The sequence below is a fragment of the Thrips palmi genome, unplaced genomic scaffold (genome assembly GCF_012932325.1).
Source record: "Thrips palmi isolate BJ-2018 unplaced genomic scaffold, TpBJ-2018v1 HiC_scaffold_8, whole genome shotgun sequence".
NCBI classification, from domain to species: domain Eukaryota; kingdom Metazoa; phylum Arthropoda; class Insecta; order Thysanoptera; family Thripidae; genus Thrips; species Thrips palmi.
Window position 1 is genome coordinate 12,813,533 of NW_023144635.1, and position 26,224 is coordinate 12,839,756.

The following is a 26,224-nucleotide window of genomic DNA, read 5'->3' on the forward strand; positions in this document are numbered from 1 at the left end:
TGAAACAAATAACATGAGGGAACGAGCCGTGATAACCTTTAGGAGTGTGACATTCGGTATCAGTTTGGAAGGGACTAGGAAGGATGATAAACTCAGCAATATTTCACATTACAATATTGTCCGTTCCGTTTTTATTTGATTTGTAGACGCAACGAGATTCTAATGACAACAGAAGGGGAAAGGTAATTGTTAAAGAGGTGCTCTTGCAACGCTTTCGCCGGTGCGTGGGTTCCCCGTTTCACGCTTACTTCAGCCCCATACAAGAAATGACGTGGCTAGCGAAAACTTGATTTGCCGGCACGCTGTTGACCGATGCGTAACAAGCCGAGGCTTCTTTAGCAGACTGCTTGGTGTCCACGCAAGTTCGCAGGTTGTGGAACAGATACTTGACGAGGATCTCATTGCCCTGAGGGACTTGGTTCGCAGACGACTGCAGACACTTGCTGAATTGGGTTTTTCTCGCTTGATTTGAAAGTGCAGTCTGTAAAAGTGGAAAGAAACGTTAACGCCTCCTTATTGCGATGCTAGGCCTCCGTGATTTTGACCCCAGATCACAGCACGTTGCGCACAGCCTATTTATGGGAACTGCTCATCGGGTTATGATTCGCATGGCACCAATGACCCATTCTCAAAGACGCTTACGCGCCCAGATCTCGGAGGCATAATTTTGGATTCCCGATTCCGTTTAAATTTGCACACTAAATTACTTTCAGTGCATAGGTTTTGCAAAAAATTGTGCATGCGTTTCAAAATGCACGACCTTGTGCGTAACCAAGCGAGAAACAGTGCGTTGTTTCGCACAAATTTCCTGACACGCGTACGCTCCACAACGTACAGCCTACAACAACTATGAGGTTGGTCATTGGCCTTATCAACTTTGTTCGCTGTTTCCGCAAAACTAAATTTTTCTGATTTAACCCTGACTTTTGAGCTTTCTATAAGCAGGGGGTGGTCTGGAGTGGAAATGTCTTGATACGAATCTTCTCGAATCCAGAGGCATGAAGGATCCATGATCAGGAAGAATATTACGACTCGTGTTCCGTCGTTTCGCAACACTCCATAGACCTAGGGCCAACTCACCCCTACACCGGAAGCTGCTCCTAGGACCGCTCCGAATGCGTCTCCCAGAACGTTCCTGACCTCTCTGGCAGGCGTTGATACGACCGGATCAGCCACATGGCTCACCAGCAACAAAGCCACGACCTACAAACAAAACGAACATCCACTTCGCCATTCAAGACCGGCCCCAGGGGAAGGATCTGTAACTTTAACCACACAGAAAAAATGTAGTTTAGATGTAGTTTAACTGAGTAAAAAGTACCAGTTATTTCGTAAAACTTTAGTTTACAGCCAGTTCTCTCTCAATTTAAAGATGAATCTGGGTGTAAAAGTAAGAAAAAATGGCAGTTTTGCAACTGCAGTTTCTAAACTGAAGTTTGAACGTGAGTTTCTCTGCAGATCCTTCTGCCCGGTGCTGACTTCCGCTTTTCATCTTATCCGACGTACTCATTTCGAATAGGGCCTTCAGTATTTGCGTGGTGCAATGACATGAAATAGACCTACTCGAGAGGGCACCGTCTGTCTGTGCGCCAAAGCGGTTTTGGTTCTTTTTTTTTTGTTATTTGACTTTCGGGCTAGAGGTCCGTCAAAATATCCTGTACAGCACTGAGATTCCAAACGCTATGAGTATAGCACGTATGGTGCAATGCGTTGAGATATTGCACCATACGTGCAATGCCATTGCAATGCAAAAGCATTGCACCAGTTGGTGTAATGAAAACGTCTTCAAATGCATTGCACCAATTGACACTACTCATAGCGTTTGGATTCTCAGTGAGGTTTTGAAACTTACGGTAGCAGTCAAACACGAAAACATGTTCGAAGACTGATCACGATGACAGCACCCGCCTTATTTAAGCAACCGCTCACGACAGGCATTACATGACCATGCACACATTTATTTGCAGTCGTGCAACTCGTTTTTGTACCTGAACATTTGATGGCCTCAGAGGCACGAATTTACCGGGAACTGTGGCAACGGCACCATAACACACAACATTCCCATTCGTTAGAATAGTGGCTGAAGAAGTTTCTGAAATCGATGCAGTTTTGAAGAGATCTTCCACGAGAGCAATCACTCTGAGAAAAAATGACGGTAAATCCTGGATAATTTTTTGGCCAAACTTTACCGTACTTCAAAAACCAGTATCCACCGTACAGTCTACAGTATTTACCGTACTTGTTTTACGAAGTATTCCGTAGTTTTTTAACAATAGTTACCGTTCTTTCGTATAGTACATGCCGTAGGAAGGACCAGATCTGGTCCCAACAAGGGCCGCTCCCAAGAATTGTCCACATCAGGATCTTGAAGAAAAGGGGTCGACCGCCTGAAAAATTTTATTGCACCCTTCGATAGGTCTCCTCAAGACCTTTCCAACGAGTGGTCGGAAGGGGGGTCCAGGAGTCCGACTTCAGCAGTTACGTACATCAGGATCTTGAAAAACGAGGGTCGACGAACTGAAAACATTATAGCAGTTTTGGTATATAAGTATTGAAAGTACGGGATTGCCGGGTAAAAAAGTACGGGATTCCTTGTAAAAAAGTACGTTATTGCCTGTTCAAAAAAGTACGGTGAAGTCTGGAGTGATTACTCCAGGCTGATTAGTACAGGATTTACCGTGATCTTTTCTCGCAGTGCAGAGCGGTGCACGCACTCAAAATGTTGTACAGTGAAGATTCTCCGTATTATGGTGAAAATGTTCCATATTATGGTGGTGCAGCTGACTTTATAACATACTATTCTACCTTACTCTGGCCTGCTGCTAACATCGGCGACCCGTGGCGCTACCTCACGGACCTAATCCGAACTACTGATATGGCGGGAGATTTTGAACTTGGAACATATCAAACAAGGTATGGGAAGAGAATTTTGATCCGTATGACCTAAATTTTAATGAAGATGCTTCCCATGATAAAATATTGTGGCCTAAAGTTCATCCCAGGCACATGATTGACTACTTTTTGGTGTTCCCAAGAGCTCGGTTTGGGGTGGTCCGACTAAAGCTTTCTCGACATCTTTTATTTTAGACCTAATGGTTTTTTCTTGAATTATTGATTGACTATTTTTGTGTTTTGTGATCACTGATCATGTTAACCTAATGTTTCATTAGAACTTCAATGTTTCTTCTTCTTGAACAATTGAGTGAAAAACTTACTTATGCAGCTTTTTTTCTTTGACTTTTTTTACGCAAATGAAGTGAATAATTAATGTTCCTCACCTTCGTTTATAATTTGAATTAATTAAATCTTGATTTATACTAACAAATTGTTCACTTGCTTGCCCTTATCACAGTTTATAAAGAAATCGACACTACAGCCATAATTCTCTCTTAATTGTGATAATAAGGGCGAGCAAGTGAACGATTTGTTAGTATAAATTAAGATTTAATCAGTAGCTCTGGCATATTATTTTGAAAACTAATACCTGTTTTTTTGTTGTTTTTTTTGGTTTCCCAGACAACAGCACTGGTCAAGAGGGAAAGTATTTCTGCATCTACAGCTTCACATGTCCTAAATTCAAGATCCATTCCTTGCTGATGTTGTGAGTGTATGTGCCCTCATAGAGGCCACGACCAGCCCATTTGACGAGGGCATACTTCTGACGACTAGACCCTTTAGTTCAACACGAAAAGTTTGCATGTATGCTGAAAACTCATTTTCAATTAATAAAAGGTGTATAGTACTATTTTGGTTTTACTCAAAGAAACCCATCATTTGGAAATGGAGACGAAACAGTACTCGATCTATATGATTAACAAGATTTTCTGTTGAAATAAGCAATAACTTTAAAATACGCAACTTCTGCACTTAGGGTGCAGCTTATTATTAAAAAAAAATAGTCACGAAGACATTATAAACTACAGCAAAATCTGAATAAGAACTCTCTTAGATCTACAGTGGAAACAGAGGAAAGGACTGGAGACAACTGGGTGGGAACTGTCGGAAACTGACCAGCAAAACTACAGTTGTCCGAAATAACTGTTATTTTTTATTCAGTTTAACTATAGTTTTCTATACTTTATCTATGCTTTGACTACATTTTATGCACTTAACTAACAGTTTAATTGTATTTACAGTACATGAATCTCTCTTTTAAATCTAAATAGACAATTACAAAAAAATTATATTTTTCCAGTGTAGCCTAAACTACAGATCCTTCCTCGCGGGTAGGCAATTTCAAGGAGCCGAGGAACCAAGAATTCAGAATTCACTGTACCTTATGGACATCTTGACGAATGGTATTATGGAGAAAATCTCCACCATAACATGTTGGTGCAGCCTTCCACCGTAAGACATTTACAGTGCGAGGACTAGGTGCGCGACTGTCTTGATGGTGCCTTCGAAGAACCAACAACACGTTGCACTTCATGAGGACTCCAAGGCACCACCGCTCATCTAGAAACTGAAGAGAGTGCATGGCATGCTCCTCCTAGGGGTCAACCACAAAGAACGCTCTTCTCACGAGCGTGCTTGCAAGCACACTCTTCCCAGGAGCATGCTTGGCAAGCACACTCTTCCCAGGAGCATGCTTTGCAAGCACACTCTTCCCAAGAGCATGCTTGCAAGCACACTCTGGAATATGGACTAACGAAGAGGCACGCTTTCATCCTAGAGAGTGCTTGCAAGAGCATACTCCTAGGGAGAGCGTGCTTGCCAAGCATGCTCCTGGGAAGAGTGTGCTTGCAAGCATGCTCCTGGAAAGAGTGTGCTTGCAAGCACGCTCTTGGGAAGAGCGTGCTTTGTGGTTGACTCCTAGGAGAAGCATGCCATGCACTCTCTTCAGTTTCTAGAGCGTGGGCGGAATACACACGAAATGTCACGGGACTTTTTTGTCCCACGAATGATGCAATTTTAAGCACATCCGGTGGTGATGCAATTTTGTGTCCGCCAGACGGGACAAATTGTCTAGTGAAAGTACAAGTTGCAGCAGGCGTCGGACAAAATGTGTCGCCAGACGGGAACAAAATTGTATCAGCGTCGGATGTGCTTAAAATTGCATAAATCGTGGGACAAAAGAAGTCCCATGACATTTAGTGTGTAGGGGAGTGTGAGGAAAGTGAACCATGTTAAAGAACGAGTCTCCCCTCCTTGATATCAATTTAAAATAATATCACTGGTGTTTCTTTGCTTCATGTAGTTTTTTTGCGTAATCACTCAATGCATTAGGATGAAAAACACAAAACCTGTTAACCATGAGTCGAGGAAGATAGCAAAGATAAGATGAACCATTTCCGTTCACATTATAGGGGCAAGGCATGTTTTAAAGAAACGACAAATGTTTGCACATATTTTGTCGCTCCAACTGGGTCTAAATGCGTAAGCCTCCTAATTTTTCAGTAAATACTTTGATATGGAATACTATATTTAAGGAAATCTTTAAGTCTGATCCAATGAAAGTAAAGAAATCTTTTCACTAGATTGGAGCCACTTGTTAAACAGCTTGGGTCCCAAAAAAAAGGGAAAAAAAGAAAGAAAGAAGAGAAATAGTAACTGAATACTCACCATGCAGAGCGCTGAGTCACTTCCTGCCTTGTCGTTAAGGACTTACGGTGTGATAGCGCACTAGCATTATCGCACCTAGTTCTGCGCGTTCCTCTAATTCGCGGAATCGGAACCAACGAATCGAGGAACCGCTGACAACGAATGAGACCAGGTGTGTGCACTTGTGCCGTGACACTGAGACACCGGAAGAAATTCAACATGGGACTATTTGCTTCCCCACAGTTGAAAATAAAAGTGTTAATAATTCTTGAGCAGACGTATTTATACTTTTTGGCCCGTCCAGTGTATTTTTTGTAAAAAAAAAAAAAAAAAAAGAAATACCGGAGGGACGGGCATATAGTATGATCCCTGCTGTGCGTCCGTCCGTTCGTTCGTCCGAGGACTTCCCGTGGTCCAATGTTGACCAAATTTGGTATGCAGCCTCCTTGCGTGACCCTAAGAACCGCCCGGTGGCAGCAAATCCGATCCGAGCCCCAGGGGTGCTGCTGCAGGTGCATCATGGTCTACATGGGGTCGAGGAGGATTTCGGCAACGGACACAGCTAGAAAGGCATGTAGGGGTATTTTTGGAATCGGGGCGGCGAGTCAAATCCAACGGTGCCATTTTCGATCAAATCGGAGAAGTTTCGACCCGGGTTCAAATCCCAGTGGGGTATATTTTGGACATTCTTTTTATTCAAGTTTTTGCATTGTTTCTGATGTTTCTGAGGGCGCTGATATAACATCTATTTTGACCCCAGACTCAGGTTCAAATGCCGTTAGGGTTAAACACAGGCGAAATTCGCAAACTTCTAGATGTACGGGACGGGTCAAAGTTGCCGATGTATATCGCTACTTTTCCTCTTATTAAGAAGACAATTTTCCCGGCATCCATTAGTAGACATGCCCTGAGACTCGGCACCTTTGTCGCACGCTCCACACTGATAATCCAAGTGTGGGACAGGCATGCACTAGATAACGTGGGACAAACTGTCCCACGCTTGTAAGCGTGGGACAAAATGTCCCACGTTTGCAAGCGTGGGACGAACCGTGTTACACGCTTACAAGCGTGGGACAAACCGTGTCCCACACTTACAAGCGTGGGACAAATCCGTGTCCCACACTTACAAGCGTGGGACAAACGGTGTCCCACGTTATCTAGTGCATGCCTGTCCCACACTTGGATTTTCAGTGCACTTTTGATGGCGTCAAATGGCGCCCCGTTTCTGAGCACATTTCAGGCTTTCATGTAAACTCTTTCCAATAAATTTTAAGGTTAGTGGGGTTTTCCAATAAAAAGCTGGTTCTTAAAGGTTCTTTTTGAAAAAAAAACCAGTTTGACGCTAGGCCTTATAACCTAGGATCTGTAGTCTTTCTGCTAAACCTCGAAAATAGGCAAAAAATTCACTGCGCGCATGATTTTTTTAAAAATGCGGCATCGTATCATAAATGTCTTTGTTTCTCCTTCAAAAGGACTCCTGGCACTGTAGATTGAACTAGGATAATTGAAATAGGTGGTACCAAAGTGCCTGTAACTTACATTTTTAGGTGTACCAAAAAAAGTATTCAAATTTTGACATTTCAATAATTGTTTTTGGCCTCTTTCCCTTGTCCGATTGAAGATATCCTAGTTCAGAATGACGACCTTATAGAGGTGAAACATTGGAAAAATTATGAAGCCAAAACAAGCAACAATCTGGCTTCAATCGTGCGCGCAAGACCCAAAATATTGCAAATGAGTAAAATGGCTTTTAAGTTAGACCGGTCTAACCTATCCTGTGGAAAATAAATTACATTATTTCATCCTGTGGCCAAACGGTTTTGAATTTCGAAACCAGCCAGCCACCCAATTCAAGGGTTGCACACAAAGAATTCAAAAAACTCATAAACCAAAATCTGATTTTTTGACGGAGAATGACGAGTCTTCCCCCTTAAAATTTGCATAAATCGTGGGACAAAAAAGTCCCATGACATTTGTTGTGCAGAGACCCAGATTCTGGGCACCTTTCACGGGGCAGACCGACTGAAAAATTTTATTGCAGTTTTCGATAGGTCTCGCCACAACCTTTTCAACGAAGGGCCGGAAGGGGAGGTCCAGGAGCCAGACTTCGGCAGGGCCAGGTCAGGATCTTTGATAAAGGGACTCGACCAGGGGGTGGCAGCGGCCTAGGAAGAGCGTGAAGCGATGCTCGCGCCGTCAGTGCAGAGGTTGCGCACTTGTTCGAGATTATGAAAACTAGACTGTGTTCTTCAAAACGCTTTGCACCGATGGAAAGGGCTTGAAATTTAGGGTGCATTAGGCTAATTGCTCTTCTCCAAACTCTCACCTTACCTGTTATTAAGGTGCAGTAAAAACACCTACAAACACGAGAAATCATAAAATTGAAGAAAAACTCGAATGCGCCATGTTGATGTAAATGGTTCCACCCTTGTGTCCGGTTGAATTGGAAGTATCGGGCAGTCTACTAGGCCTAATGCACCCCAAATTTTGTGCTCTTTTGATCTGTGCAAAGCGTTTTGCAATCAACGGGCTAGATCTTACAATCGAAGCAAAATAAGTAACCAATGCACCTTACTCGCGCATGGCTTCACGCGCTTCCTAGGCCGTTGCCGCCGCCTGACTCGACCGACTGAAAAATTTTATTGCGGTATTCTATGTATCGCCACGACCTTTTCAACGAGGGGTCGGAACTGGCGGAGCATCGCTAAGCCTGGTACGACAAGACACGGTCTGGCGTACATTTACCTTGAAATAGTACTCCGTGTTCAGTTCAGGGGGGTCAGTACCCCGTCGGTATTTCCTAAACAGAGTGGAATTTGGAGACAAGTCTAGTGTAACCATAACGTAATCATGTTGTGGAGAAATTTTGTGTCCTGCCACATGGAATCATATCCTAACCTTATCTTCCATTTATATTCAGGACGTATACATATCAGAGCATTTTCCTCCCCCTCCCTTCTTAGGTGACAACGTAGTACATGGACGATCCTTTTGGCTAATTTTAGTGATCACTTTTCAGTGACCTTACCAACCACTTTCTCTTAGATTACCCATCACCCACTACACTTGCACTTGAGATTATGGCATGCGTGAGTGGTGTGGTGTTTGTGAGTCAGGTGGAGGCAAGGCAGCCTTCAACGGCAAGCCACCTGAAGGAAACTTAAAAGACGCAGCTGGCAGCGCCTCTCACCCAGTCGCAGAATGAGGCTCACAGTACTACTTTGCGTCTTCGCAGCCTGCGGGCTGTCGAGGGCCAGCCGATTGCCTCGGGCCAGTGGCGATGACGCCAAGTATACTCTGCCGGAGGGATTCCTCTTGGGCGCAGCCACCAGTGCCTACCAGATTGAGGGCGCTTGGAATGAGGACGGTATGTACACTGTTAGGGCGGGGCCTGGATACTTGGCACCCCTTTTGATCAGTCCGGTGGAGGTGGTCAAAAATCCCGGGCGCATTTCGTGCTCCAAGTTGCTAAATGGGACTCGTCTCCAACGTGTGACCCGTCTATGATTGCTTTCCGAACGAGGAATCCATTGGTGGCGACACGCGCTCCCTTTGAGTCCTGGAAGCGACTCTGAAGCTATAAACGGGTCTGGATTCTTGGCCGCCGGTCTTCTGGCCCACTGGTTGCTGTTATGTTCTTCAAAAGGTTTACTCTGCTCTTGTGTGTTAAAGGAAAGGGTCTAAATGTTTTCGACGTCGCCTACCACACCGCGAACATGACGGTCAACGGCGACGTGGCGTGTGACTTCTACCATCGCTACAAGGAAGACATTGCAATAGCCAAGGAGATTGGCGTGAGTTGGGACATTTAATATCAGTCCCAAAGGGGGGCCTCTTTTGCTGTCAGAAAAGCTATCGGTGATAGGGACTTTCTATTTAAATCTTCCATGTAACCGCGCTAAAACTTATCTGGGTCACTTCCACCGAGCTTCGGTGTATGTTCGGCGGGTGATTCCATCGAACTGCGACGCTGCGCGTCAGTTTTCCGCCAAAGAAGGCTTCTTTGGGCGGGGCGTTTCGAAAAAAGTCTTAGCTTGACGCGTTTCTGGATTTTCGTGCACTGCAAGTTGAACTTACGAATTACACTGAACAATAACGTATTTTGGGCAAGGTGTGCACCCCCGAAAAAAAATTATAATTTGGTGAGGGTTAATTTATCGCTCAAATTTTAGTGAATACCCAATTTATCCAAATTCAGGCAATAAAGTGATACTCGCAAAAGTTTAGCCCTGGTCAAGACTATTTCATTCTCGGGGCACTCGTTGCGCTCATCTCATACTTTGGTCCCTCATCAAATAATTGTGTTTCTTTCTTTTCAGTTTAACGTGTTTCGAATGTCTATTTCTTGGACGAGAATTTTTCCAAAAGCGAGGAATACGGAAATCAACGAGTTAGGCGTCCAGTTCTATCACAAAGTCATCGACACGTTACTTGCGAATAACATTCAACCCTTCGTACGTTATTTCAATTCTTCACAATTCATACACGGTGAAAACGGTTCTTGGTTTTCTGAGGGACTCCCTGGAAATCGCCTACGTCTTCACAATGGGCTACCTGGGAATAGCATGGACCGTCTTTGCCGTGTATATCGTGGCATTCTGGCGTTTGAAACTGGAAAGTAATCAAATTCTTAACCAAAAATAATATTTTTTTAAAATTTTTGCTCAAGGTGACTCTATTCCACTTCGATACTCCACAAGCCGTGCAGGACGAAGATAACGGGTGGCTGGGTGATACTGTATCAGACCTCTTCGCGGACTACGCAGAATTTGTTTTCCAAACTTACGGCAATAAGGTAATCCGACGCACGAACCCTTCGAATAACATTGAATGACAAAAACTTACTAAGTAATGCAGCCAGCAAGTTTCTTCGTGCAAGCCACCACAAGGTCCGGAGATATGAAACAATTATGTTTCGTCACATTTTGACCCTGACCCAGGTTCTCGCGCTGGGGTGAAAGGAAGACGAAATTCGCAAACTTTTAAATACACGGGACTCGTCAGCCAAATATGCTCGTTTATGCCTACTTATCCTGTTATTTGCTTTATTTGTAGGTGAAGTACTGGCAGACTGTGAATGAGCCATCCTTTTATTGCGATTATCTGGGATCAGGCTTTCTGGGACCAGCTTTCGCTGTGACCATTGAGGAGAAGAACAAGTGCCTGAAAAACATGCTTTTCTCCCACGCCAAGGCGCACAAAATCTATGAAACTAAGTACAAGTCATCGCAGAAAGGTATGCATGTGCGTTGAGAACAATTTCGTACGAAATAGAACCAATGCATTCATGTTAACGCGTGTATCGGGGCGGTTCACATTTTGAGCGTGTGCCGCCTGAATTGCACGAATTTGTGCAATCTAAACGTTTGTTCATTTATCTTCGAAACCGTCATCCAAAACTGAGATCATAATAAAAATGTTGATGTTTGTGAAAGGTATGATAGGCTTTAGTGCCGGTCCCATATTCGCCAGAGCAAAAGATCCCTCTTCGTCGGATGATATCGAGGCCGCAGTAAAGATGAACGAACTCTCTGGCATCGGCCTCACTGTGGACCCCTTCGTCTTTGGTGATTTCTCTGAGCGAGTCAAGGCGTCCAGGGGCATTTCCTTCACTGACGAAGAGAAGGAACTCGTTAAAGGTGAGGGTATCAGGCTTTAGAGAAAAGTACTTTGCAGCACGAAGTATTCTCCGGCTTCGCATTACGAACTCCCATGTGAACTTTTATGTTCGCATTGCAAAGAAATATGTAGTTCGTTAGTTGCGAAGAAAAAAGTACGCAACGTTGAGAAGCATTGGTTTGTAACGTTGCGAAGCATTTTCTTTGCAAGCTGCAAAGTAATACTTAGCATGCAATGAAAATAGTTTGTAAGAGAGTTTGCAACAATGCCGGAGAATACTTCGCAAGGCTTTTAGAGTGTTATCACTGCAAAGCGAACATCACTACTTATTCGCCGCCGTGACATTCCCCACTATATGAAACTTTCGCCCTCAGGGCGTGTTGACTTCCTGGCTATCAACATGTACGGTGGTCGGAGTGTGAATGCCTCCGACGTCAGTGCAGATGCAAGACTCGCTGGCAACGCCCCAGACGGTTTCGGCGACCACGTAAGTCAAAATGCACCTCCTGTTGATACAATGACAGTAGATGCGGTAGCAATGAATATCAGAAAATACTTCAGCGGCCACGCTGGGAAAAGAGGTCTATTTTCAAGGACTCACCTAAAGTGGAAATCCCAGGTACTTCTTTTGGCGTGGATGTGGCCTGGCTGTTCACCGGCAAGACGTTAAATCTGAAATGCTCAAAAAAGAGAGAGAGAGAGAGAGAGAGAGAGAGAGAGAGAGAGAGAGAGAGAGAGAGGTAGAAATACTTCAGCAATGAAAAGTTGCGACTTACGAGTGAGGACTTTTTTTAGGTCATCACTGATGAAGGACGCGTATATCAGTGTCAACTCAAAAATTAAGCCATTCCTCTCTATCTCTCCAACTGAAGCCATTTCGCTTGCAAAATGGAAAATATATGGGCACTATATGGAGAAAATATATGGCCCAACATGTGTTGACGACATATGTGGAAAAGATAATTTAGCAAGATACTTTTCCGATATAAAAAATATGTGGCAAATATAAAAATTTCATACATTGCTCTATATGTAGGCAATATAAAGTGTGAATACACCATGGAGTCTGACGACTCAGAGACTTCCTTTACTATTATCAAAGAATGTAACCTCGCCATGCGAGTACATACAATCGTGATCCTACCGTGGTCGCTTAGACGAACTTTTCGCACTACACTAAAAAAAGACGTTTAAAATTTCCTAACTGTTCCAGTTAACTTGTGAAACAGGATTTCTCAATTTCTTGGAGACTTAAACGCATAGAAAAGAACCTTGCCCCTGCTCAATATATGGCGTCAATATATTTTACAACATGAAATCATGTTGAGAAATATAGCCGCCTTTCAACATCAAGTGCCAAGATTTTAAGAAAAGTTACTTGAAAAGTCGGCCCTCCTCACCCTGCCCCATCCCATGACGGGCACCGTGTCAGATATTGAGACATACATTTCGCGAAGATAATATTATATGGGGAAATATATGCATCATATATTAACGGGCACCAAGATATACCCCCATATATAAACCACGTATTGCGCAAGATAATTTGCAATATATTGAGCAAGATACAATTATATTGGCAATGCATGAAACATATATGGAGTAATATATTGACACATATTTCCCATATATTTTCCTTTTTGCAAGGGTTTCCCGTCCAATCCATTAAAAGCAGCGTCTACCTTTTCAATGGGCTTCAGTGCAGTCAACGCCTCAGCGCCCTCGACCGCCGACTCTCTTGCTTTGTGGCGGTTGGAAACTCGTACTGATGGCACCAGATTCGGGCCGCAAACTAGGAAAAACAGCCTTGCGCCTGGGATTCGAACCCAGACCATCTTCTTGGCAGACAACGCCTCAGCGCTCTCGACCAACGACTCTCTTGTACTTTAGCAGTTGAAAACTCGTACTGATGGCACCCGACTCGGGCTGCAAACTAGGAAAAACATCCTTGCGCCTGGAATTCGAACCCAAACCCCCTTCTTGGCAGTCAACCTCTCAGCACCCTCGACCAACGACTCTCTTGCTATGTGGTGGTTGGAAACTCGTACTGATGGCACAAGATTCGGGCCGCAAACGAAAAACACAGCCCTGCGCCTGGGATTCGAACCCAGACCCAGACCCAGACCGCGCTATAAAGTAGAATTTTAATATCATACAAACTTGTGACAAGATGTTCGTTACGTTAATCGATCGGCGGAAGATACTGAAGAGGCTGAGTGCGCTCTGACCTAAAATGTTTTAATGCCTGCTTCAGAACAGTGCATGGGTGCTCCGTGAGATGCCCAAGTGGGTCAAGGCGCGGTACGACAACGTGAAGCAGCTCCCCATATTCATCTCAGAGAACGGCTTGCAAACGCAGGACGATTCCCCACTGAACGACTGGGACACCCGCGCTGTGTATTGCAGTGTAAGTGCCGAAATGAATCAGTGTACACTGTGAATGTAATTAGCCTTAGAATTAAGTATTTAGATACTATTCACAACATTTCGGTCAACACAACTGCACGTCCACTCTAGAAACTGAAGAGTGTGCATGGCATGCTCCCCCAGGGCGTATGCCACAAAGCACGCTCCATTCTGGAGTGTGCTTGCAAGCACACTCTACGGAGGAGCATGCTTCCAAGCACACTCCAGGATTAAGGCGTGCCTCTTCGATCATATGGGCCTTGCAATAGCGACGCAGCACGCTTTATCCTGGAGTGTGCTTGGAAGCATGCTCCTCCGCAGAGCGTGCTTGCCAAGCATGCTCCTGGGAAGAGTGTGCTTGCAAGCACACTCCAGGGTGGAGCGTGCTTTGTGGCATACTCCCTGGGGGAGCATGCCATGCTGCACACTCTTCAGTTTCTAGAGTGCAGATAAGGATTGTTTTTCTTATGTGGCACTCAGAAGGCGCGTGTCGACTATCAGAAAACAAGCCACAAACCCAATCAGCTTTAAAAAGATGTCTGCTTTTTTTTGGTTAAATTGTGGATATATGTGGTACAGGCATTTCTACGTGAGATGGCGGCAGGGATCAACGAAGACGGGACCAGAGTGTTCGGATACACATTGTGGAGCTTGATGGACACATTCGAGTTCCACGGATTTGCGTGAGTATATCATCCTTTTTTATGGTAACAAAAGCGGGCTTAGCAGCACAAGGAAAAAACACGAAGCATTGCTTTGTAATAAAGAAAACGAAGGTAGTGTAAAGTTTACGAAGAATTGCTTCGTATTGTGAAGCTAAATGCTTCGTTGCACGAAGCATTTCTGCATGAAACGAAGCAATATTACAAGGCCTTCACTTTCCTCGTACAAAGATTTTGCTTTGTAGACTTTTTGAGTGCAGATGCAGTGAAATTGGAAGCGTGAGACATCTGACCAGTTTTCGGTGATACAAAAAGTACGACAAAACGGTCATACGTACAAATGTATGGCCGAAAAAGGGTCATATTCAAATGGCAAAGAAGGTCAGACATCAGCGTGAATGGCCCATGTTTAGCTTGTGGATATATCAACCTTCACCTGTGAAAAAAAATAAAGTATGGCTATATTTCGTTTATACACCGATGACCCTTTCTCGGTCTTACATTTCAGTATGACCCTAGAGGCCTGACCTTTCTATATTCAGAGGACGAATATGTCCCTTTCTTCTTTCTGTAGGCACTGGGGCGTGGTCCACGTCGATTATGCTGGCGGCTCTCTGAAGCGCACGAAGAAGGCCTCCTGGACGTTCTTCCACAGGGTGATGAAGACTCGGCTTGTGCCGCTCGTCGAAGCTGGTTCTACTCCTTTTCCGTCTAGTTCGGCTGGCTTCCAAGGCTCTATTGTCCTGTCAGCAATTGCGTTTCTGCTGGCTACGTGGTTTCAATAAATGTAATGTGGCATACTCGTGACTTTTAGTAGGAACCTGACCCAAATGTTAAGAGGATATCTCACAAAAAAATTAAGGCGGAAGTATCGGAACTGCAGAAGAAATGACCTTTATTTATAGGGTATTCGAATGCTCTCCCAGAACGGAAGTGATAGATGGCAGTTTTGATGAGAAATTTACGCGGCGAAGTTCATCCGCCGCGTAGATTTCGCATATTAACTGCAATTTTTGACGGCTGATGTCGTTCTGCTCACTTCCGTTCTGTGAGGGCGTTGGAATACCCTATTGAGTAGGATCAATATGTTTGATCACAGAATTGAAATGCTTGGCACCGCCAAACTCCATGCTACTACTCATGTGCATTTGTTAGAGTGTACTTGCCAAGTATGCATTTGTAAGTTGTACAAAGTAGGCAGGTCGGGGAGTTCCTGGGGAAACTACAGAAGGAGCCAAACTTTTACCATGCACCCGCCACTTCTACGACGTCTACCGAGGCATATTCCATGTGGGTACAACGTGGATGTTCCGCGCTAATAAATACCTTTTGAAGTATTTTGAGCATACATAGTACAAACTAATTTACTTTGTTATACGAAGAGCTACATGCGCGCTGCGCAAGGCCGTAAAGGAGAGCTTCTCTCTCTCTGTTATACGAAGAAATAGTGCGTTAATACGAAATATTTTCTCTCTTTTTTTTTAAATACTTTGTTACAAGGTAGGTGTACGCCAGACCGTGGCTTGTCCTAACAGACTTCGCGATGCTGCGCCGTTTTAACAATCCACGCCTGGTGTCTACACCTTGGCCTACGGCGCTGGCCTACCATCGGCAAGCTCGGGCAAGCTCCTTTGCCAGACATAGGCACACAAAATCGACCTGATCGGGGTGAAAACAAGAATTTCGTTCTTGTACGATAATGTCGCTATCTAGGTTCAACGACATGTGTCGTGCGACATGTCGCATGCAATGTTTCTTAATGACTAAAATGTTTTACTTATTCCTTTGTTTCTGTACACCCTCAGATTCTTATGATGAAAGGGCCATCGTAATATACGTTGAAATGAGAACATGCGTACTTCAATAAAATTGATGCGTAATACGATGAAAAATTAAGCATATTACGTATGTGCAAATTTATGCGTACCTTACGGTGAAAAACCATCGTATTACGTATAAAAACGATCATAAGATGTTGTGTGTGTAAATCAATTTTTGACAGTTTTGTAACTTTGTTTTTCGCCTTGACTTGGTCATCGATTGGCGACTGTTTGTTTCTACCGTTAGTTGGGCTACACTCGACCGCCACGAGGCTTGCCAGCCAGTGGTCGAAGCCAGCGCGATGGCCGTGGGCGCCGTGCGCCGAGGACGCGCTGCGCCAAGCTCGGCAAGCACTGCGGGCTGCATGGCCGCGCTGTGGGCGCTGCAGTGGCGCGCCTTGCTGCTGCTGCTGCGCGTCGGCGGCCTCGACTGCAGCGCCGGCTGGCCTCCGAGACCCTCGTCGTTCTGGACGGCGTACTCCGTCGTCGCCCTCGGCGCTTTCTGCGCCGTCCAGATCGCCGTGGCCATGAAGTACGCCGTGCCCTTACTCATGGCGGCGCCAGCCGAGGAGACGTACATCAACCTGGTGTTCACCGCGGGACTCGTAGCCAAGACCGTTGCCGCAGCTATAGAACGGGTTCGTGCACGGACACTAGAATGGATGTCATCAGGGACACGGATTGGGGGAAGGGGTTGCAGCGCGTGGGGTTGTATCAGACCAGGGTTTATACAAACCTTGAAAACCTTGAAGGGGGGAAAATAAGGTCAGGGAAATGTCAGGAACTTTCGCAAAATGCGGCAAAATGTCAGGGGAAAGTAAATTTATTGCGACACTGGACCTGTTTGCTGGACAACCGCGGAGGAGAGCTCGAGACACCGGTCGCGCGCGTTCAACTCTATCAATGTTGCTTAGATGCACTTAATTGTCAGGGGAATTTGCAATTTTGCGTCAGGAAAGTCAGGGAAAATCTAAATTATTTTTTGTAGAACGACCGTGACTAAAATCACATTCTAACGAAAATAACGTACATTCGTTGCATAGTAGTGAGAGCGAAAACACCCAGCATGATCCTCTGATCCTCCCCTGTCAACTGTTTCAGATGGTGGTTGTTCGGTGCCGTTTGGAGCGAACGGCTTTGGTGCAAGGAATTGTTCGCTATACGACTTCATGCCCGCCAAAGTCTCGGGCGTGGCGAGGCATGGTCCTGGTGCTGATGGCATTCGTTTTCTGGAGTCTGTTCATTCCGGGTGTCATCCTTTACCTCAGACTTGTGGTAAATTTGAGCTTCAATGCTCGCGGGTCGAACGACTTACGTATGATGAACCTCTCATTCCAGGAGCCTGACGTCACTAATTTGAAACGAGCCAATCAAAATGTTACTCTCTTTTGAGCTTTGTGTCACATTCCTTTGTATGTGGATGAGCTCATGAATGGCTGGTTCACACTCAACCGAGCGTGACGCAATCCTCAGAGGGGCGTGACCCTTGACACACTCGCTTTGGCGTCTGGAATGAGAGTGAAGCATTCTTTAGTATTACAAGGAAACACGGTGCAATTGTATTATAAAACATATCTCTGCAATCATAACTCTGTGTTTTCTGAAACAAAACTTGTCTCTGTATTACAAAATAGAGTGGTGTTTTGAGAAAATGACGTTCTAAGTCTGTAGTTTGAAGCCAAAGCGGCTTGTTGTCTCATGAACTCTCCATTCTCCAGGAAGGAATGCCATTCGAACGGCACATCGTGTTCCTGGCCAACACGCTGGTCCCCACGGTGTGCATGTCGCTGTCGGACTGCGCCTTCGCGGCCGTGCTGGCGGCGTGCGTGTTCCTGGCGGAGGACGTGGCCGAGGACGCCGAGAGGGAGATGGCCGGCCTGTCCGGCGCCACCACACTGGCGGACCTCGACAAGGCGCGGGCCGTGCGCGCCCTGCGCACGCGGCAGCAGCGCCTGCACGACGTGGTGCTGGCCTGCAACCAGGCGCACGGCGCCTCCAACCTCTGCTGGCTGTCGCTCGTCGTGCTCGAGAGCTGCGTCTTCCTGTTCTTCGGCATGGCGTACATCCGGGACAAGCTCAGCGGGCACAAGGGCAGGGACGGCAGCGGTGGCGCCATCGGCCTACTGTGGGGCTGCGCCCTCATAATCAGGTTCATCGCCAACTGCATCCTCGGCCAGCGGCTGTGCCATAACGTGCGTCAAGTATGCAGCACACGGATAAATTCCTTCACAAACAAAATACAACGTTCTTTGTTGGGTATTAAGTGAGTAGAGGAAGCAGAATCCGTGACCACTCATCACGCCACAACCTCTTTTTTCTAAAATAAGCTTTTAAATAAACCGGGACTCTGACGTGGGTCCAAAATGGACGTGTTAATTGTTCGCACTGCGAGAAGATCCTTTCCTGATTTGCAAAATGTATCACTTCTAGTCTTAAAAACTTGAACTCTAGAAACTGGAGTGTGGAGTGGAATCACCCTCATTTCTCTTGGCAGCTCTCTGCTTACCCAGATCACTGACACTTGTTTTCTCTGAGGTTAATTCGTTTTGGATAACCTTGATTTGTTCAGTGATGTTGGCAGTCTCTTTGTAAACGAAAGGTTTCTTTCTGTCTGCTTTGTTCAAGATTGCATTCTATCTGACATCACTGATATTTCTAATGTGATTAGTTTTATACAATTAGCAGCGATAAAAAGGCTCATGCGATTCCTTCAAATAATCGCATTCATGGCAACAATAAAAAAATTGACGCGTTAATAATACAATAATTCTCTTAGGTTTCGGCTGGTCTGAGCCCAGTTTTTCACAGTCTCGGTGTGATAAAAGGATAACTGCACTAGAAAAATGATAAATACTCTGATGCAATACAATATTTTTTGCTCTTATGATGCAATAACTTTTTTATGGCGCTAATAATGCAAGAAACATGTTATAGCTTTTGAAATGAGTTCATTATCACACCTAGAAAACCAGTGCTTAAACGAAACAAAAATGATGACCTCTTCCACTGTGCTTGGCATGGAACTCTTTCTGTGTGTACACTGCAACGTGTTTTTGAGTTAAAGTTCGGATCTTACTTTTCAGCATGGGAGGATTTCGGAGGTGCTCCAAGGTTTGCTTGCTGTCAACCCATGCATTTCTAATGACACTATCAAAGAAGTAAGCTATGGCACTAACGTGAAAAATATTGAAATTGCACGCGATTGACTAATTGAAGTGTCTGTCATGGGCGCAGGTTCGAGGTTTCTTTCATCAGGTTCTCGTTCAGGACAATCGCTGTGGAGTATTTGACCTACTGTACTTCGATTTAAAGACCATGACCGCGGTAAGTAGTATTGTTTCGATCAGCTGTGGGGACTTGCTTCGAGCCATTAAAAAGCTTCCTGCGTTCGAAGTGACGGTTAAACCATAAAGCATTCCCTGGGATTCCCAGGAAAATCTCCTGGGGTTCTCAGAAATATCGGTCAAGTCGCAGAAACATGTCACTGAAAATTGAATGGTCCTACACCTTGCCAAATTAAGACACGACAAAAAGTCGCGCCAAAAGTGGGCGAGACAAGAAAATCACACAAGAAAGACGGCATGAGAGGTGCTCTACAAATCAAAGAGTGTACATGGTACGCTCTAACTGGAGCATGCCTGCGAGCACGCTCTAACTAGCGCATGCCTGCCAGGCATGCACTAACTAGTGCATACATGCCATGTACACGCTAACTGAAGCATACATTTACTGCATAAGGGATAGGGAGTTTTCTGCATCAGGAAGCGTGTACATGGCATGTATGCTCTAGTTAGTGCATGCTTGGCAGGCATGCGCTAGCTAGAGCGTGCTTGCAGGCATGCTCCAGTTAGAGCATACTATGTACACTCTTTGATTTGTAGAGTGAGTAACGGTGATATCTGGCGTGATTGTAACATGTGGATTGGTGGATTAGGCACTATCAAGTCTTCCTTAAAGCAATGTAACTTCAGTACACGACTGGCCTTCTTTTCCCCAAATCGAATTGTTTGCGGGCATTGTCGAGTCAGCGATGTAATGTAACCTGTAAATGAGAGGCTGAAATCCCTCAAATTTCATATAATGACACGGGTGTCTCGTCCCAGGTGATTGGCTCCTTCACGACGTTCCTGGTCATCTTGTTCCAGTTCGAGAGTGACGTCAGCACGCCGCAGGCTAAGGCAACCCGCCATCTTGTAACTGACTACACTCAGTTCCTGGCCCTTTGGAGACCGAATAGAACCTTTTGGCTGGAGGAAATAAGCTTGAGATAGAGCGGGGAAGAACCGAACACCTCAGGGTTGGGAAAAAAATAGCATGGCCCATCTTCACTTTATTTTGAATCATCCTGATACTGTAGGCAATCGTGCTGGGTACCAATATATACACTTTTATTCCATGAACGTGACGTCACGATGTGCATATCCATTAGAATGTGAAGGTGTGTCTTCAGTACCGTCAACGGGGGTAACTTGGGACACTTTTTCACGTTTTTTGAACGCCAGAGGCAAGACTCTCAACCCAGACCATTGGATCCTAACTATGTTAAAGTTTGACCCTTTCCCCATGATTTCATGCTTGTCTGGTTCATTTGCCTCGATTACATCGTTTCCAAGCGGTCTCGAAAGAGTGTCCCAAGTTACCCCATGACCGGGGGTAACTTGGGACAGTAGGTAATTACCTACGTTCCCATACATCTTTTGATGTTAATGGATGTAATAAATTTAAGTCACAACATGTAGACCGAGAATTCAGGCCTAGGAACTCTTGTAGGACCGATATTGGACTATATCTAGGGCTCTGCGTGGAACTCTCTTTACTACTGGTATTTTCCAGGCATTTTCTGAAAATTTCAAAATATGGATTACCAGAAGACAAAACTGCAGAGGAGGGCATCTCTTTCCATCATCAGCGTAAAATCCGAAGTTTATGTTATGTCAGGGACCGGGTCAGTCAACTCCTTGGAGGCTTGGACTGCTGGAAACATGAGGAAAAGACTGTCCCAAGTTACCCCGTAAAATTTCGATTTTTGATAAAATGAAGTCTGGACCGAAGATGGGAAAACTATAATCAACGCCCTTTTGCGAGCGTTATTGTCTGTGTATGATCTAACAACCCAGAGAGACTAATTGGCCAAATCTGCATTTCACTCCTTGCACTAGGGTCAACTTGTCAATGTTTGACATATTTTGTCAAAAACCCTATTTCGTAGTTCCCCGTTTCTCATATACAAATTGTAATGTTATGCACCTTTTCTACCCTTCCGCGCGTGCCCTGAGGCCTCTGAAACAAAACGCTGCCGCGGGTTTGACGCTAGGAACCCCCGTCGCTGAATGGCAGCACCAACAACCTGTACAGGGCAGACTGTCCCAAGTTACCCCCGGTGTCCCAAGTTACCCCCGTTGACGGTACTTCGTTAAACGCGCAACGAAAAATAAATGAAGCAGCAAAACTCAATTAATGACACAAAAAGCTGGATTTTCACAAGCAATAAAAATGTCCGTGTTCGTCGGCAGTGGAAGTGCAAACTAAAAAAAAAAAAACAAGATAATTGAATCAAATTTCCTAACTTGTTTCAAAAATTGACCTAAGATGCCTCAACATTGAATGAATCTTTTTACGCCAATTCAGAGCACCACATGCAGGCAAAGGAACGCACGCCTGTTTTCAGCGCGCTCTCTCGACGCAGACGCAGATCAGCTACAAACAGGCGTGTACGCGTGCTGAAGAAAAGACTAGCGCCCAAAGTCTGACACCAATTTGTGCACCATGGCCCATGTTTATGAGGATGCTGCCGTTAAATTGATCCAGGAAGCGGAAGAAGGGAATAACTTGACTTATACCCAAATTGAGTTTTTATTTTATTATTGCGCCTTAGAATGGTTTACATCATAACACCAAATTATTTGACTGAATTCCAAGCAGTTTAGGAGAAAATCCACTTGGAAAAAGGGTATAACTCAACTTAACCCCTTTTACAGTCTAAATTTCATTGGAAAATAGAGATAACTCAACCTTAGTCTACATGATTCCGTTTGACAAATTGGCGAAAGGATATAACTCAACTTGTGTTTTTATGAATAGAGATTCGGGGTACGGAAATATTTCCGGAAAAATTGGAAATATTTCGGATTTATTTCGGAAATATTTCTAAGGCCTCGGAAAAATTGGAAAAATTGGAAATATTGATTTTTATTGTTGTATTAGCGGTTTAACCCAATATCATGCATTATTTACGACACTTGCATAACTTCACTGAAAACGTAATGGTCGGACACATAGCCAAATTATGGCGTGACAAAAAGTCACGCCAAAAATTGGCGTGATACGAAATTCACGCCGAAAAACGGCGTGACATGTGAGTCACGCCCTCATTTGGCGTGATTGACAACGCGTTTTCTGAGGCAAGTCACGCCAAAAAGCGGCATGACAAGAAATTCACGCCAAAAATTGGCGTGAATTTTTGAGTCACGCCGATTTTTGGCGTGACTTTTGTGTCATGCCGTTTAATGGCCTGACACTTTATTCACGCCCCTGCAGCGGCACGAAGTCACGCCGGTAGATTTTCAGTGTTACGACTCATTTTCGGGCTAAATGAATGTCAGTGTTGTGTATCTTGACTCATCTAACGTCTGTAAGTACATAAACGTAGGAAGAACATTTAGAAATGCACGGATCATGTTTTTCCAATGGTCATCTTTTCAAATTTAAATGAAAATGGCGCGAATACTACTCAGAGTCGTCTGAAGTCGAGTACGAGAGGGCGCAGCGCGGGGTGCGGGGAGGTGAAGGAGGAGGGAGGAGTGTGTGTGTGGTGTAGCGGGAGCGAGGCGAGACAAAGCAAGCCAAGATTTGAGGAAGAATCCTTCCGTTTATGAGTTCATGACTTCAGCTGAGGAACAATGTAAGTGAAATTTGTTATTTGTGTCTTTCAACCTTTCGTGTCTTACACGCCGCTATGTTAAGCTTTTATTTTCACAATGCAATCTATATCCCAGCATGCCTTCGTTTTTGAGGTTATGTTTTCGTTATGTTTCTTATTAACCGGTGGGTTTTGTTTCAGATGGGGAAAGATAAGGACCCGGCATGGAAGCTGGTGGATTTGGTTCCCCTTCCGAATCAAGATGGAAATGGGCAAGTGAAGAAAGCTGTGTACTGCAAGTACTGTCCTTGGAAGATGACTGTACCAAATATTTCAAGAGTCAAGACACACTTACTTAAGTGTGAACAATGCCCTGCGGTTATCAAAACGTCTCTGAAGGGATATGCAACCAATGCCGATCCATCCAATGGAAATGACATTGACGACGATCTACGAGTTTTATCACCATCTTCTTCCAATTCTTCAAGACCTCTTTCTGCATCCAGCAGTGGCAGTGCCAACACTGAGGTTGGTTATTTGTAATTTAGAGTTAGCTGTCCTGAAAACTTAGCTTTACTGCAGACTGCAACGATTCGTAGACACCAGTGACTAACACTGACTCTATTTTTATTTTTATTAGGGTCTTCAGTTTTCTTCACCGCCCAACCCAACTACATCGGCTTCAGCATCGAGAAGTCTTCTCAGCAGCCCCAATGGAGCTGGTTCTTCGAAGAAGTCTGTGCTTCATTATATGGATAGTATGACCAAAGCAGAACAAGAGAAATGTAGTGCTAAACTTTGCCAGAGCTGTTTATGCAACAAATTGCCCATTTGTAATGCTAGAGCACCCACTTTGGAAAGACGCGTTGCAGGAGTTACGCCCTGCTTTCAATCCCCCTAAAAAAGATGTAGTGGGAGGGAGGCTTCTTAATGCTGAGTATGATACGGTTATGGTAGGTGCTGCAGAGAAAATTAAGAGTGCTACGCATTTGGGTATTGCTTGTGATGGATACAAAAACAATAATGGAGATGGTTTGTTAAATTTTGTTGTTTTGACACCTGAGTCTGTATTTTATAAGACATTAGAATTAAAAGACAAACGAGAGGACAGCGAATTTGTTGCTGGTGAATTGGATAAGCTGATTATAGAACTAGACCCTCAGAAAGTTGTAATTATTATCACTGACAATGTTGCTTATAATGTTGTAGCATGGGAAATAATCAAAGCAAAATACCCTCACATTGAAACTGTTGGATGCTCTGCTCATTGTTTAAATTTACTCATGAATGATATTGGTAAACTGCGTAGCTTAGTAAAGCTTGAAACAATGGCAAAAGTTCTGTGTAAGGGAATAAGAGGTAGTAGGAGGGCTTTAGCTTTTTTCAAACAAGAGCAGAAACGGCTTTATCAAAGACCACACTCCATCAAATTGCCCAGTGCAACAAGATTCTGGGGTATTGTGATAATGTTCGAATCTATTTTAGAAAATAAGAGTGCATTGCAATCCACTGTTCTAGAAGCTACAACTGACCCTCACCCAAAGGACCCAGAGGAAAAGAAGAAGTTTTATCTTCGTAGAAAAGTTAAGAATATAGCTTTAGACGATGAATATTTCTTTACTAGGCTGGCTGAATGGATAAATGCATTGAAACCCATTGCTCATGCTATAGAAGCTAGTGAGTCTGATTCTGCTTTACTTTCTGATGTGCCAAAGTATTTTTGTGATATTTATGAGAAATCTCTTGGTGCAATGGAATCATCAGGGTTAAAGAAACTTGTTCCTGCTGTTAAGAAACTCATTAATAATAGGAAATCATTTGCATGCAAAGCTGTGCATTATGCAGCTTGCTTGGTCGACCCAAGATATAAAGGGGCTTTTCTAACTCCAGCAGAAAAAATAGAAGGCTCTGAATACATTGCAAATCTGTGTGACACCTTGAATTATTCTCAAAAAGAGAAAGAAGAAGTTTTGGGCAATCTCACTGAATTCAGAGGCAATGCAGGTATTTGGGCAATGAATTCAGTTGCTAACTCATACCATGGTGTGCATCCAGCTCTATGGTGGAAGACCACGTGCGATGACCAGCCCCTCACACCTATAGCGGTGCGGCTGCTGACCATGCCGTCAGCCAGCGCTTCTGTAGAGAGGAATTGGTCGTGCTATGGGCGAACGCACACCAAAGTTAGAAACCGTCTTCAAAATGTCAAAACTGGGAAGTTGGTTGCCATCCAAATGAATCTAAAATATTCTCTCCCACGGCATCTACTGAAGAAGTCCCCAAAGAAACGCCCACGCTCTAGCTCCTGCCCACCAGCCCCCACTTCTGGAGGTGAAGGAGAAGGAAACGAAGCAGGGCTCGAAGTCAGTGATGAGGAAGAGGATTTCTTTGACTACCAGACCGACGAGGACTCCTCTGGTTCAGAGTGGGAAGACTGTTCAGATGAAGATGGTGAAGATGAAAACGACGAGGACGATTTGATTAGCTTTCCGGACGTGGACGGGCCAGGCCAAGAGGGGCAAGAAGACCAACCCCTACAGGAAGAAGTCAGGGTGCCTGTGCCTGCCGCCAACACCGGCAACACCAGAAAGAGATCTGCTACCGCTGCTACGCCCTCAGAACAACCACCTAGGAAAAGCTCCAGGGTGACCAGGTCCTCCAAAAACTAAAACTTTGTAATTCCAGACTGTCTGTAACTCGAAAATCTGTATAATTCAAGAATAAACTTTAATTTCTTTGTTCCAGATTTGTTTTTCTTAATTCCAGTAGAAACGCACTCAAGATTCCAACTAAAAACGCCTGAACTTAAAAGAAAAGTCAATATTTCCAATGTTTCCCTATTTTTCCGAAATATTTCGGAAATATTTCGGAAATATTTCCACCATTTTATTTTTCCGGAAAAATAGAAACTCTATTTATGAATCTAGTGTAAAAAGAATCAACTCAACTTAACACTGCGAGAAAAGATCACGGTAAATCCTGTACTGATTACTCCAGACTTCACCGTACTTTTTTAAACAGGCAATGCCGTCGTTTTTTTACAGGCAATACCGTACTTTTTTTACAGGAAACGCCGTACTTTTTTACAGGGAATCCCGTACATTTTCCCCCGGCAATCCCGTACTTTTAATACCTATCAAAAACTGCTATAATTTTGTTCAGTCGATTGACCCTCTTTTTCCAAGTTCCTGATGTACGCAACTGCTGAAGTCGGACTCCTGGACCCCTCTTCCGACCACTCGTTGGAAAGGTCTTGACGAGACCTATTGAAAGGTGCAATAAAATTTTTCAGTCGGTCGACCCCCTTTTTTCAAGAT

General features: G+C 44.4%; 4 protein-coding genes across 5 annotated transcripts; 3 read left to right on the top strand and 1 right to left on the bottom strand.

Moving 5' to 3' along the window:
• Positions 1 to 101: 101 nt before the first annotated feature.
• On the bottom strand, positions 102 to 2,001 carry LOC117653364. The gene is made up of 3 exons (XM_034398998.1): positions 1,853 to 2,001; positions 1,081 to 1,203; positions 102 to 481 (listed from the first exon to the last, which is right to left on the bottom strand). Exons 1-3 carry the CDS (start codon positions 1,874 to 1,876, stop codon positions 245 to 247), a joined length of 384 nt encoding a protein of 127 aa, XP_034254889.1. The 5' UTR covers positions 1,877 to 2,001; the 3' UTR covers positions 102 to 244.
• Positions 2,002 to 8,709: 6,708 nt separating this feature from the next.
• LOC117653635 (lactase-phlorizin hydrolase-like) lies at positions 8,710 to 15,028 on the top strand. Its single transcript, XM_034399441.1, has 10 exons — positions 8,710 to 8,908; positions 9,214 to 9,335; positions 9,861 to 9,995; positions 10,211 to 10,336; positions 10,597 to 10,777; positions 10,977 to 11,180; positions 11,535 to 11,647; positions 13,415 to 13,567; positions 14,146 to 14,249; positions 14,803 to 15,028. The coding sequence occupies exons 1-10, from the start codon at positions 8,743 to 8,745 to the stop codon at positions 15,011 to 15,013; spliced, it is 1,515 nt and encodes a 504-aa protein (XP_034255332.1). The 5' UTR covers positions 8,710 to 8,742; the 3' UTR covers positions 15,014 to 15,028.
• Positions 15,029 to 16,503: 1,475 nt separating this feature from the next.
• LOC117653393 lies at positions 16,504 to 20,575 on the top strand. Its single transcript, XM_034399037.1, has 6 exons — positions 16,504 to 16,686; positions 17,150 to 17,323; positions 17,767 to 18,240; positions 19,132 to 19,206; positions 19,283 to 19,372; positions 20,152 to 20,575. Exons 1-6 carry the CDS (start codon positions 16,576 to 16,578, stop codon positions 20,317 to 20,319), a joined length of 1,092 nt encoding a protein of 363 aa, XP_034254928.1. The 5' UTR covers positions 16,504 to 16,575; the 3' UTR covers positions 20,320 to 20,575.
• A 1,977-nt stretch (positions 20,576 to 22,552) lies between these two features.
• Positions 22,553 to 25,649, top strand: LOC117653772. Of its 2 annotated transcripts, XM_034399657.1 has the most exons (3): positions 22,553 to 22,949; positions 23,109 to 23,435; positions 23,548 to 25,649. In XM_034399657.1, exon 3 carries the CDS (start codon positions 23,744 to 23,746, stop codon positions 25,574 to 25,576), a length of 1,833 nt encoding a protein of 610 aa, XP_034255548.1. In that variant the 5' UTR covers positions 22,553 to 22,949; positions 23,109 to 23,435; positions 23,548 to 23,743; the 3' UTR covers positions 25,577 to 25,649. The 2 variants fall into 2 exon arrangements, with proteins under 2 accessions (XP_034255548.1, XP_034255549.1); XM_034399658.1 differs by having other exon boundaries at positions 22,553 to 23,435.
• Positions 25,650 to 26,224: the final 575 nt, after the last annotated feature.